This window comes from Sturnira hondurensis, unplaced genomic scaffold (assembly GCF_014824575.4).
Source record: "Sturnira hondurensis isolate 20B ecotype Veracruz unplaced genomic scaffold, ASM1482457v3 Scaffold0013381, whole genome shotgun sequence".
NCBI classification, from domain to species: Eukaryota; Metazoa; Chordata; class Mammalia; order Chiroptera; family Phyllostomidae; genus Sturnira; species Sturnira hondurensis.
In genome coordinates this window covers 2,189,673-2,203,757 of record NW_028086012.1, presented here as the reverse complement: position 1 = coordinate 2,203,757, position 14,085 = coordinate 2,189,673, and the positions used below count along the sequence as shown (strand labels likewise).

At 46.0% G+C, this 14,085-nt stretch overlaps 1 protein-coding gene across 1 annotated transcript in view; it reads right to left on the bottom strand.

The window, feature by feature from the left end:
• Positions 1–14,085, bottom strand: part of CSMD2 (CUB and Sushi multiple domains 2) — a 268,001-nt gene that overhangs the window by 24,621 nt on the left and 229,295 nt on the right. The window contains exons 50-51 of the mRNA XM_037061417.1: positions 6,814–6,987; positions 925–1,107 (exon numbers count right to left, since the gene is read on the bottom strand). Coding sequence (XP_036917312.1) covers positions 925–1,107; positions 6,814–6,987 — 357 coding nt within the window. The remainder of the gene's footprint in view (positions 1–924; positions 1,108–6,813; positions 6,988–14,085) is intronic.

Below are 14,085 nucleotides of genomic sequence, written 5' to 3'. Positions count from 1 at the left end.
ATCTTCCCTGCCACTTCCGCTGACGTCTTAGTTGCCCAACAAAACCCTACCCCTACACCTGATGATTCACCTACGCTGTACCTGCACCTACGTAGCAATATGCCGTTAAGGAAAAACCCAGACTGATGCTGACTACAGTCATTTTAAGTTAACGGCCTCCTAGCTCACGTGAGCCCTGGGCGCTCCCTGGCAGTCATGTAACTCCCTGTTCCAGCCGCACGCCTCCCTGGCTAGATGATTTCACACCGTCTCCTTCCTCTTCCAACCACGTCTCAGTCAACCTTGCTTTCTGCAGTTAAACTGCTTCCGAGCCCGGAGAGTGCTGTACGGGCTGTTTTACAGACACGGGGGCTGGGGGAGCAGCTGCAGGAGGCTGGACTCCGGGAGGAGAGGTTTTAAGAACGAGGTTTTCCAGAAATGCAGGAGCCTGTGGAGAAGTAGAATTGGCCCCGCCAGGGCTGCCTCAGGAAACCACATTAAGGGTTTATATTACTTTTAGAGGGTTTTTAAAGTTTGGATTTCTAGTTCTTTTGGCACTTGGCATGCTTGTTTCACATGGTCTCTTCCCTTCAATTGTAAGCTCTAGGAGGACAATGTGCATCTGTCTTGGCCACCTTGTGTTCCTAGCACACATGACAGTATTCGACACGTAGTTGTTGAATGAGACTATAGGGGAAATAAGTGAGTAAATGAGCTAAACTCAGTGTATTCTGGTTTCTTTCCTTCTTAGGTGAGGGTGGAAAATATTTGTCTTTGGATTACAAGTGAGGATGGATGTGAACTATCTGTTGGTGCCTGCTATCCACGAGGCCGAGGGTCCGAACGGGGCTGTGGGTTTCCTCTGTGGGTGAGAGAGTAGGTGCCGACAGTGGGATCTAACGCAAGGGCGGGCAGAGGGGAAAAGCAGAAGGTCACATACATTACCTCCACACTCAGGCTGCGTCCCACTCCACGAGCCATCGGCCTGACAGGTCCGCTCTGAGGATCCGCGGAGTGCGTAGCCAGCTTCGCAGCTGAAGCGCATCAGACTTCCTGGGGCAAAGCTATCCCCCAAACGGATGCCGTGTGCTGGAATCCCAGGGTCACCACAGAGTCCCATGCTGGTGCCTAAGGACCAGAACCCAACACATGCTGTTGTTTGTAGCATGGAAGAAAAAGGAGGGGAGGACTGGGAGAGAAAGCTATTAGGCCATGGTTAAGGGGAGGTGGTGGGCTCCATGAATGAGGGGGTAGAAAATGGACTGTGTCCAGCCCAAGTTATCTGAGCAGGCTTCTGCCTTACTACTCAGTGGTCAAAGAACGGAAAGGTCTGAGGTCATGAGTGAACCCCTGGAGACCACACAGCAAGGGAAGAAAGGGGGCAGAGGGAAGGCTCTTGGCGGGATCCTGCCTTCACTCCTTGGCCTGTACCAGTGTGGAAGGTCAGTGGTCCAAGCTGGCCGCCTCCCCTCCTTCTCCCTTCAACCTATTTTCCACCCGTATCTGCTGGTTCCAGAATTCCTTGTTCCACTGTCTTAGTTCAGACTCTCAGCATTCTCTTGCCTGAACCATTACAAGAGCCTTCTAATGAATGTCTCTTCCTCTTTTAAAAACATTTTTATTGTTGTTTAATTATAGTCGTCCCCCTTCCCCCCCATTGCTCTCCCCTGTCCTGCTCACTCCTATCTCCCACATTCAATCATCCCCCACATTGTCCTTGTTCACAGGTCCTTTATAGATGTTCCTAGACTTGACACTTCCCCTTTTTGCCCCCATTACCACCCACCCCCTCCACTCTGCTCACTGTCCGTTTGTTCTTTATTTCCATGTCCTTGGTTCTATTATGTTTGATTATTTGCTTTATTGATTAGGTTCCACTTAAAGGTGAGACCATATGGTATTTGTCTTTTACCACCTGGCTTATTTCACTTAGTATAATGCTCTCCAGTTCCACCCATGCTGTAGCGGAGGGTAGGAGTTCCTTCTTTTTTTCTTCTGCCGTGTAGCATTCCATCATGTTAATGTATATTTTTTATACACTCATTTACTGATGTCTCTTCCTCTTAAATTCTCTCTCTAATGCATCTCCCATGTATCCTCAATTGTTTTTTTAAAAATATAGTTTATTGATTATACCATTACAGTTGTTCTATTCCCCCCTTCATTCCCCTCCACCCGCACACTCCCTCCCCCACCATTCTCCCCCCTTAGTTTATAACCACGTGTCTCAAGTTCTTTAGATTCTATATTTCCCCCACTATTCTTGCCCTCCCCCCTATCTATTTTCTACCTACCATCTATGCTATTTTCTGTGCCTTCTCCCCCCTTCTCCTCCTCCCACCCCCCTGTTTCTAACCCTCCATGTGTTCTTCATTTCTATGGTTCCACTCCTGATCTAGCTGTCCTCTTGGTTTGCTTTTGTTTTAGGTGTGGTTGTTAATAACTGTGTGTTTGCTGTCCTTTCACTGTTCATATTTTTCATCTTCTTTTTCTTATATAAGTCCCTTTAGCATTTCATATAATAAGGGCTTGGTGATGATGAACTCCTTGAACTTGACCTTATCTGAGAAGCACTTTATCTGTCCTTCCATTCTAAATGAAAGTTTTGCTGGATAAAGCAATCTTGGCTGTAGGTCTTTGGATTTCATGACTTGGAATACTTCTTTCCAGCCCCTTCTTGCCTGTAAGGTCTCTTTTGAGAAATCCGCTGACAGTCTGATGGGTACTCCTTTGTAGGTGACTGTCCCCTTATCCCTTGCTGCTTCTAGGATTCTCTCCTTCATTTTAGTCTTGGCTAATGTAATTATGATGTGCCTTGGTGTGTTCCTTCTTGGGTCCAACTTCTTTGGGACTCTCTGAGCTTCCTGGATTTCCTGGAAGTCTATTTCCTTTGCCAGACTGGGGAAGTTCTCCTTTATTATTTGTTCAAATACATTTTCCACTCGTGGCTGTTTCTTTCCCCCTTCTGGTACCCCTATAATCTGGATGTTGGGACGTTTAAAGATGTCCTGGAGGTTCCTAAGCCTCTCCTCATTTTTTTAAATTCTCATTTCTTCATTCCTTTCTGGTCGGATGTTTCGTTCTTCCTTCTGGTCCATTCCATTGATTTGAGTCCCATTTTCCTTTCTATCGCTATTGGTTTCCTGGATATCTCCCTTCATTTCAATTAGTTTAGCCTTCATATGTTCCTCTAATTTGTGACTATAATCTACCAGTTCTGTGAGCATCCTGATAAATAGTGTCCTGAATTGTGCTTCTGAGAGGCTGGCAATTTCTCGGTCGCTTAGAGTTATTGGCTCTGGGACTTTGAGTTCTTGCACCATCTTTTGGGCTGTTCGTGCCTGTTAAGTAGCAGGAACGGAGCCCTAGGTTTTCACCAGAGCAGGGCAACTAAGTTGCTGGGTTGTGATGTTGTATGTGGGGGCAGGGTCAAAGAGGGACAATGGCTTCCCTCCGGCGCCCCCCGCCGCGACCCCCACCAGCACCGCAGCCACCACCGTCACCAGGGCCACACGCCCCGCTCCACTGCACACGAGTGTGCCACCGCTGTCAGCCCTCCACCACTGGGTTCGCCCCCTGGGATCTGCGTGGTCCGTCTCACTGCGCGCGAATGTGCGACCTTGGTCAGTCTGCCCCGCACCCCGACTAGGTCTGGGCTGACTGCGCTCCTAGGTCTGTCCTTCCCGACCCTGCTCCGCTGCTGGCTCTGCCTCTCTTACCGTCCCTGTTGAACGGTTCGTAGCTGTCGGACTTCCGTATAATTCGGTTTTCTGGTCTCTGGGTGTGTCTTAGTTCTCCAAAACTTTTGTTGCATCCAAACTTGGTTGTGGGAGAAGGCACAGTGTTTCCACCTATGCCTCCATCTTGGCAGAAGTCTATCCTCAACTGTTAACAAGGAACAAGCACCCGTCATCTGGCTCTTGTATCTTTTCTGTTGAAACATCTCTACCGGTTGGCTTCCCATTGCCTACAGGATGAAGTCCAAACTCCATAGCATAGCTTCACCTTCTCAACAGCTCAGCTTGAATCCCGATCCCTCAACTGACGATTTCCTGCTCACAAATTATGCAATACGAGTGGGCTCTGAATTAAATGTCTCAGACCCTCTCATCTCATTCTGTCTTTGCATCCTGCTACATTCCTGCATTTGTCTGGCTTCCGGTATTATGAAAAGCTACCCAAGGAGTGGAGGAGGGTAGAGAATAGGAGACAAAGTCATAAGGTTGTGTGCCTGTAGAAGTCAACACACCTCACACTACAGAGATGTGTAAGGATACCACTGGACCAGAACAGGCCGTGGTTAGCATGAGGAAGGAAGAGTGAAAGTAAGGGATAAATGGCGACTGCACGAGAAGATCAGATTTCTATTTGCCGTGGAATGTACCTCCTCATGTACCCACAAGTGTGGGCATCAGATGGCAATGTCTGAGTGGCCACATTTACTTTGTTGAAGTAAAGAAACGTTTAAGTCATGTATCCCCCACCCTGTACCATTTTTGTCTCTTCCTCTCAATTTTGGAGTGACATCCTTTTCCATTCTTGTCTCAGACTATGGGAATACCACGTTCCTCATTCTGCTCCCAACCAAGGAAGGGGGATTCATTCAATATTCAAGTCAAACATTTGAAAAAAGAGAGCCCATCGCATGTGGCCAGGTTTCCTTATCTTTTGAAGTTTCCCAGGATGTAGCTCATGCAACAGGCAGCTGTGCGCCCCTTGGAGGCAGCCCCGATGGTGAGTCCTTGCACTCCCACACTGGCCTCAGCTGCAGCCGGCACTGTTTCGCAATAGGCCCCGGGCGCAGCTCTCCAGTCCTGGGGGCTCATTTGATGGGATGGTCCCCACTGCAGTGTTTGGAGCTTCTGTGTCAATGACATAAGGGAGTGTGGGACAGAATACTGGGGACAGATGGCAACAGTTAACTCTTTCACTGAAGAGGTATATCCACAAGATGACGGCACTGCAGAGGTAGGTGATGAACTTTCCAAAGTATGTCCCGGTGCTGGAAATCTTTGCATGTCCTTGATGGCCCAGGGAATTAGGACTCAAGGACTCAGGACTTTCTATTATACATCATCAGCTCATTGTTATGCAGATTGTATAGCATGAGGTTCAAAAATTTGTCTCGGAACTCTCGACTATGTATTTCTTAGGCTTGGCAAGAGAGGCTGTTGCAAAAGATGTCATCTGTAGGTTTCAGGAAGGGAGGCGTTACATTTTGCTCTCTAGTGCACACCACACCTTGCATTGCTTCCTAATCTCCCATTCTCATCCCTTATTTTCTTATCTAAGGCATACACTCCTCAGCCTTGACATTTATTGAATCCCTCCTAATCCTATCCTTGGAGGGCTCCAGGAAAGCCTTGCCCATGATTCTGGTCTCCTAAGTGTCTGTCATCCTTGATGGGTACGTAGGAGAAATGAGACTGCTAACTGCCTCTGAACATTCAGGATCTGAACATTCAGGACCAGAACTGAAACAGCTGAAGGCAGACATCCCCCAGGGTGCGGTCCACGTCCTCTGAAGGGTCTGTCCTTGCTCCTTACTGTTTCATGCTCCCAAGGTGTCAGTGTGTTTCTCAGTCTCCCCTGTTCTCTATGACACAGCCAAGGAAGAGGCCCTTCTTCCACACACAGGACCAGTACTGAGGAAGTCACAAAATTAGGACATCTCAGGGTTGAACAAGGTTTAGAGGTTTTCTAGCTTAGTTTTCAACTCCAGACAAGAATTGTTTCTGTAATATTTCCAAGAGGTCATTTTCCAGCCTCTGCTAACACAACTCCAAAGGAGAGAAATCAGAGTTTAGGTGAAAAGACTTGGGTTCCGTGCACAGGCCAGAAAAATGGCTGTGTGTGTGTGTGTGTGTGTGAGACACATGCTAATGGGGAGAAGATGCTCAGGATTTGCTGTCTGGTTTCCGTCTCCTCTACCCCGCACTTCCCTTTTCCATGGAGAACAAAGACCCCCCCCAAATAGATCAAACAGACACGAAGAGCACACTTAGCCCAACGTGTTAGAGCAGTTTCCACAGGGAGAAGCTTTATGTGAACAGACTGTTCGCAGAAGAGACAGGCGGCAAATGCTGTCTTGGAAGGGCGTTGGATGGGAAATGTACACCTTTCCTCTCTGGAAAGCCTCTTCCTCCTCCTGGGACTTGTTCTGTGGACAGCTCAATAGATTTGACCCTTGTCTTCCCCAAGCCATTCTCCCCAAGTCACTGCCACCGGAAGTCCAAGCAGAATGGAGTTCGGGAGGAACCCAGAGACTTGGCCTTCCTCTAGTCCAGGGCAAAGGAGTCCCCGTGCGTGGCTCATACCTAGTCCTGCCAAGGTCATAAACTGGGTGATTAATGAAACTTCTAGGGGTGAGAGGCCAAAGTCCTGGAAGGTAATAGTATGATATGTCTTGGACTGTCCAGGGCAGCCAACAGCCCTTCGAAACAGTGGCTAGTGCTTTGAGAATTTCTCCCTTTTTGGGAAACCTAACTAATATCCAGTTCCATGTTCAGAAAATGCCCTACATTTTGGGCGACAAGATCACCTGGGAATCTCAAACTGCAAGGATTGCTGTATCCTCCCTAGTTTGCAGTCTCTTGGCTGCAAGAACTTGGCCAGAACTGACTAAGGGCACGGAGCTGGGCTCAGGTCGCCGTGGGTGGAAGTCCTGCTGGGACCTCTGACAGCTGTGCTCTCTCTGCCTGTTAGGGATGAGATGAGGCTTGAAAAGGTCTGCTTTCCTCCTGTCCTTCTGTCACACTCACATCCTGGGAGCTTGTCCACCTCCCATTAGCCACGTGGTCCCTTGGGACCCATCCCCCACGCCAGGCCCCATACCTGAGCAGTGCGGCAGGGAGCCTGTCCAGTGCCCGTCCAGCCCACACATGCGGGTGGCGTTTCCCACCAGAGTCCGCTTGCCGGTGCAACTGTAACGCACAACCGCTCCCACGGTATAGTTGTCCCCGGACATCTGGGAATGGGGTGGGGAGCCGGGATGGCCACAGGACACCACTGGGGGGGAGAGCAAACGTCTTAGTGATTCTGCCTCAGGAGAGACTGTCATCAGAGGACACACACTAGGCTTTTTGTGGTGATAGGCAGCGAGGAAGAGAAACCCTGGGTGTCTGTTGGAGCACGCTTCCTGGGGACACACCCCCCTGACATCAGCAGACAGGACCTACCCATCTCGCTGCACAGTTTCCATATCAGTGAACCGAAGAGCAACACCTTTAAGAGTTGCAGAGATGATATGTGTGAAATTGCGCAGCAGGTAGCAGCTATGCAACCTCATTTGTTCCTTTTCTTTCTTGCCTCTGTGGTCTCTTCCCCCAATTTCCTCACTGCTGTAGGACATACCCAAGGCATCTCTGGCCCAAAGGTGATGCATATAGTATATGTAAGACAAAACGGGCAATCGCGATTCTAGGACTGTCTGTACGGGCCACAGGTTCCAGAAGGAGGGCCAGTTATAGTCCTTTCCCAGCTGCATCTTATAGTGGCTCACATCCATTGTCCTCAACTTGCCACCTTAAGTCTGTAAGTTCCATTTCCCGAATCACCAGAGTGCAACTGTGAAAATCAGTGGTAAGATTAAAGATGAAGCAAGAGATAAGAGGACAGTCACCTACAAAGGAGTTCCCATCAAAATGTCAGCTGATTTCTCAAAAGAGACCTTCTAGGCAAGAAGGGGCTAGAAAGAAGTATTCCAAGTCATGAAATCCAAAGACCTACAGCCAAGATTGCTCTATCCAGCAAAGCTTTCATTTAGAATGGAAGGGCAGATAAGCGCTTCTCAGGTAAGGTCAAGTTCAAGGAGTTCATCATCACTAAGCCCTTATATATGAAATGTTAAAGGGACTTATCTAAGAAAAAGAAGATAAAAAATATGAACAGTACAAAATGACAGCAAACTAACAGTGATTAACAACCACACCTAAAACAAAAGCAAACTAAGCAGACTCCTAAAACAGGAGCGGAGCTACAGAAATGGAGATCACATGGAGGGTTAACAACAGGGGAGTGGGAGGAGGAGAGAGGGGGAAAAGGTACAGAGAATAAGTAGCATAGATGGTGGGGAGAAAATAGACAGGGGAAAGGTCAAGGATAGTACAGGAAATGTAGAAGCTAAAGAACTTATGACACATAGACATGAACTAAAGGAGGGGGGAATGTGGGTGGGAGAAGGTGTGAAGAGTGGAGGGGAATGAAGTGGGGGAATGAGCCAACTGTAATAGAATAATCAATAAAATATATTTAAAAAAAGGAAAAAAAGAGTGGTTAAAGAAAGATTAAAGATGAAGTGTACAGGTTAGGGCAGGGTGATGTTGTCAAGGTCACTGCGCTTTGCCTTCCCACTGTTCTTGCCACAGCTTGACCTCAGGTTTTTTCATTTACCCATATTTATTGAGTGTTTACTGGGTGCCAGGCACTGTTCTATGTGTTTGGGAGGATAGAGTCCGTGCTTTTGTGGAGTCATACGCTAGTGGGGAAGAGAGACCGTACACGACAAAATACATAGGTAATTCTTGGGGGTACTATGAAGAAAAATAAAGTTGTGTCGGGAAAAGGGTGTCGGGTGGGATATTTTTGAGCAGGGTGGTCAGGGACGAGCTCTCTTTGGAGGTAACACTTGAGCAGTGATTTGAGTGATGTGAGGAGGCCGGCCATTTAAGGTCTGGGTGAAGAGCATTCTGAGGGAAGGACCACAAAGGCTCAGAGGCAAGGACAAACTTGATGTGTTCGAGGAGCAGCAAGAAGGTCAGGGCTGCTGGAATAGAAAGGGCAAGGAAAGAATGGAAGACGACAAGGGTGGAGAGGGTGCTGGGGCCAGAAGATGGCACAGAATTTGACTTTATTATAAGCATAAAGGGGTGCTACCAGAGTGATATGATCTGATACAGACTTTAACAAGAACATTCTGGATACTGTGTGGGGAATATTCCAGAGTGGGGTAAGAATCAGGGGGGTGCTGCAGTTTGAGAAAAGATGACAATGACTTGGGTGGGATAAGCCTTAGGGTGTGGTATGAGATACCTGTAGTCATTGCTTCCACCCAGAAAGAAGATAGGACATGGTATGGACGTTGACCTGGAGAAGTGACCAACGGGATGACATCTGTCCTGATGATGGAGTTTTGGCCAGGCACAGGAATGGCATGAATAGGTCCTGAGTATCTCTACTTCTCAGTGTGGCCTTAATGTGTGTCAAACACTTTTCTACGTGCTTGCGGTAGATTAACTGCCGAGTCCGCTGCTGACACTTCTTCCCATCAAGGTGCGGAGTCCGTTTCCCCTCCCCTTTGAATCTGAACTGACCTCACAAATTGCTTTGACCACTGGAATGTGGTGAAAGTGACATTTGACTGGTTGTGGCCTAAGAGGCCTGGTGACTTCTGCCTTCATTTTCTTGGAATATTGTTGCCACCATGTGAGGAAGTCTGGCCTGGACGACTGAATGGTAAGAAATCACATGGAGGCAATGAGCAGGGGGAGAGCAACCACAATGCCCCCAGCTGACAGCCAGAACCAAGTTCCCTGATGTGAGTGAGTCCATCTTGGGTCATCGAGTCCCAGTCAAGTCACAAGAGCCAACTACATGTGAAGTAGAGATGCAGTGTCTTCACTAAACCCTGCCAATTATAAGAAAATGGTGGTTACATTAAGCCACTATACTTGTGGGTGATGTGTTACATATTAGATTACTGAGATAAGATGAATATGATTTTGGAGGTCTTGATGGAGGGGGGTTGTATGCTGCACGTGGAAGAATATGAACTGTGGTCTCCAAAGGGCTGACCGAGGTACACTGTCTGCAAAGATGGTCCCCCAACCATTCCCATCCCCGTACGTGTGAGCCATTCTTCCCATTCTAGGAGGCGGAGTCTCCTACTTCCCTTCCCCTTGAACCTGGGGTGGTCCTATGACTTTTTGGATGAATAGACTGGTGGGGTGAGGTTTTGGGAATTCTGAGCTCTGGCCTTCAAAAAACTTAAAACTTCCTCTTTGGCTTTAGGAACTCAGTCTCCAAGTAAACATGACCAAGCTGTCCTGCAAGAGCAGTCACACAGAGAGAGGCCACATGGCGGAGAACAGGTGGTCCCAAGGGCTCAGACACGTAGGTGAGGCCACCCTGGCTCCTCCAGTCCTAGCTGAGCTGCATGTGGCCCATGTGGGCTATCCCTGCTGTGATGCTTATTTTATGTGTCAACTTGACTGGGCTAGAAGGATGCCCAGACAGCTGGTCAAACGCTATTCTGCCAGTCCGGTTCTTAATGAGATTAACATTTGAATAGGTAGATCCAGTAAAGAAGGTAGCTCTCCCCAGTGTGGGTGGGTCTCATCTCATCTCTTGAAGGACTGAATAGAACAGAAGGCTGAGTGAGACAGATTTTTCCTCTCTGCCGGTCTTTGAGTCGTAATATCAGTTTTCTTCTGCCCTTGGACTAGGGCTTGGACTGGAATTTACAGTATTGACTCTCCTGCTTCTCAGGCTTATGAGCCAGACTGAAACTAAGCCATCTGCTCTCCTAGGTCTCCAGCTGGCCAAATGCAGTCCTCGGGACTTCTAAGACTACATAATTGTATGATCCAATTCCTTATTTTATGTATAGATATGTTATTGATTCTGTTTCTCTGGTGTAGCCAACTAATATACCTGCTAAGCCCTACCTGAATTCCTGACCTCATTGTGGGCAAACAAAAGCAGTTGCTATTTTAAGCCACTAAGTTTTGAGATGGCTTGTTATATAGCAATAGGCAACTGACAGAGTGAGTTTCAAGCATTACATTGTTTATTTCCTAAGATAACCCTGTGAGGTAGGCACTATTTTCATCTCCATCTTGCTGAGGAGGAAAATGAGGCATGGTGAGGAAGAGTAACTTCCCCAAGATCACAGACCTAGTCAATAGGAGAATTAGTTCTTCACACCAGGTAGGTTGATCCCAAGAGAATGCACCCTTAGAGCACTATAATTGACTGGCTTCTGCAATGACTTGGCTCTCACTGTTAACTGAGACATCGTAATTGTTCTCCACATGATCCCTGTTTCCATGAGCTTTCTTATCAGTGATTACATTAAATGAGAACTACATGCATAAAATCCAGATATTAGAAAAATGAATGAAAATATGATCTAATTATATACCATCTGAAAGAGACATACCTTAGATTCAAAGGCCCAAATAAGAGCTGGATGGCTCTCCTAATACCAGACAAGGTAAACTTTAAGACCAAAAATTGTTACAAGCCAGAAGAAGGACATCTCATAAAGATAAAAGGATCAATCCATTAAGAAGATATAACAACTATAAACATATACGCATCTAACAACAGATCCACCAACCACATGGAGTGAAGAGCCAACAGAATTGAAAGGAGAAACAGACAGGCCAACAATTGTAGTATGAGATTTCAACACCTCACTTTAAAGGATGGATAGAACATCCAGATGGAAGATCAACATGGAAATATAATGAACAAGACAATAAGCCAACTAGACCTAACAGCTACAGAATGCTCCGCTCAGGAACAGCAGAGTTCACACTTTTCTCAGGTGTACACGGAACATCCTCCAGGATGGACCTCATGTTAGGCCATAAAATAAGTCACCATAAAATTTGAGAAGATCAAAATCATACAGACGATACTCTCCACCTACAGTGCAACAAATTAGAAATCAGTAACAGAAGGGAATTTGGAAAATTCACAAATATATGGAAATTAAACAACAGACTCCTAAATAACCAAGAGGTTAAAGAAGAAATCAGAAAATAGTTTGAGGTAAAAAAGAAAGACGTAACATACCAGCGCTTATGAGATGCAGAGAAAGCAGTGTTCTGGGGAAAATTCATAGCCGTAAATGCCTGTATTAAAAAGATCTCAAATACAAAACCTAATGTTCCTCCTTAAGAAGCTGGAAAAAGAGGAGCAAACTAAACCCAAAGCAAACAGAAGGAAGGAAATAATAATAATGATAAAGAGATAAGTAAAATACAAAGTAGAAAAGCAGTAGACAAAATAAAACCAAAAGTTTGTTCTTTGAAAAGATTGACGAAATTGACAAATGTGTTGCAAGTTTGATGAGAGAGAGAGACAGAAAAAAATTAAAATTACTAAAATTGGGAATTAAAGTGGGAACATTACTAACAGCAAACCTTGGAGGAATAAAAAGGATTAAGGAGAACACTATGAACATGAACAGTTGTATGCCAATGAATTAGATAACCAAGATGAAATGGCTAAAAATTCCTAGAAACACACAAACTACCAAAACTGACTCAAGAAGAAATGAAATATCCAGATAGAATTACAGCAAATAAATAGAATCGATCAATAATCAAAAACTTTTATCAAAGAAAAGCAGAGGACCAGTCTACTTCCTGCTGAATTCTACCAACATTTAAAGAAGAAATAACACCAATTTTTCTCAAACCATCCCTAAAACCAGAAGAAAGAACACTTTCAAACTCATTCTACGATGGCCGTATAACCCTGAAACCAAAGCCAAAGACATCACTGGGAAGGAAGACTACAGACCAATATCCTTTACGAACCTAGTTGTAAAAATCCTCAGTAAAATGCTAGCAAACCAAATCCAGCAGCATGAGAAAAGGATTACGCACCGTGACCAAGTGTGATTTGTTCCAGGAATACAAGAGTAGTTCGACACATGAAAAATCAATCAGGATAATACACCATATTAATGGAATGAGGGGGAAAAATCCCCAGGCGACAATCCCAGTAGACTCAGATCATTTGACAAACACCCAGCACCTTTTTGTGATGAAAATGTTTAACAGGCTAGGAATACGAGGGAACTTCCCTCGAGGTGGTCAAGGGAATCTACGACAAACTCACAGCTGACATCACACTTAATGATTAAAGACCAAAAGCTTTCTCCCCACGGCCAGGTGCATGACGAGAATGTCTGTTCTTGCCAGTTCTACTCGGCAGCATCCTGGAAGTTCCAGCCAGGCAATCAGGCCAGAGAACGATGTAACGAGCATCCAGTTTGGAGGAATAAGTAAAACTACGCCTGTTCATAGAGGAGGTGATCTTGGTGGCATTGCATTAGGCAATAGTTTCTTCAATATTCCACCAAAAGCACAAGCAACAAAAGAAAAAGTAAATACACTGGATTTCATTAACAATAAAAACATTTTTCATGGATCAAAGGACATTATTCAGAAAGTTAAAAGATCATCCATAAAATAGGAGAAAATGTTAGCAAATCACGTATCTGCAAGTCGCAGCACCGTACCCAGAATATGTAAAGAACTGTTAAAACTCAACAGGACAAAGACAAATGACTCAAAAAATGGGCAAAGGACTTGAACAGACATTTCTCTAGAGAAGAGATACTAGTGGCTGGTAAGCACACAAGAAGATGCTCAGCGTCCTAAGTCATCGGGGAAGTGGAAGTCAAAACCACATTGAGATCCACTTCACACCCACTGGAATGGCTACAATGAACAGTGAAGGATGTGGAGAAACTGGAACCCTCTTGTGCCACTGGTAAGCAAGTAAAATGGCACAGACACTTTGGAGAACAGTTATCTTCCAAACATTAAAAATAAAGTTTCCGTGTGACCCAGCAATTTCACTCCTAGGTGTATATCCAAGAGACCCGACAACATATGTTCACACAAAAACTTGCACGTAAACGTTCAGAGCAGCATTGATCGTAACAGCCACGAAGTGGAAAGAGCTCGGACATCTACCAGCCGAGGGAGGATAAACAAAGTGTGATGCATCTGTGCAACGGAACGGGATTTGGCCACAAAAAGGAATGAAGGATTGATAAGCACTGCAACATGAACTTTGAAAACCTGATGCAGAGTAAAGGAAGCCGGTCTCAGAAGGTCACATGTAATATTCCATTTGCACACAATGTCCAGGATGGGCATGCCCATGGACAGAGCAGATGAATGACCGCCGGTGGACAGGGTAGTGGTGGAGAACGGGAAGTGACGGCTCGAAGGGTTCCTTGCGCAGGGGGCACGCACCCTGGAGGAACACGCCCTGGAATTAGATCGTGGTGAGACTGCGCCACTCCGTGACTACACTAAACTCATTCGATTATAGACCCTGAAAGAGTGAATTTTACGGCAC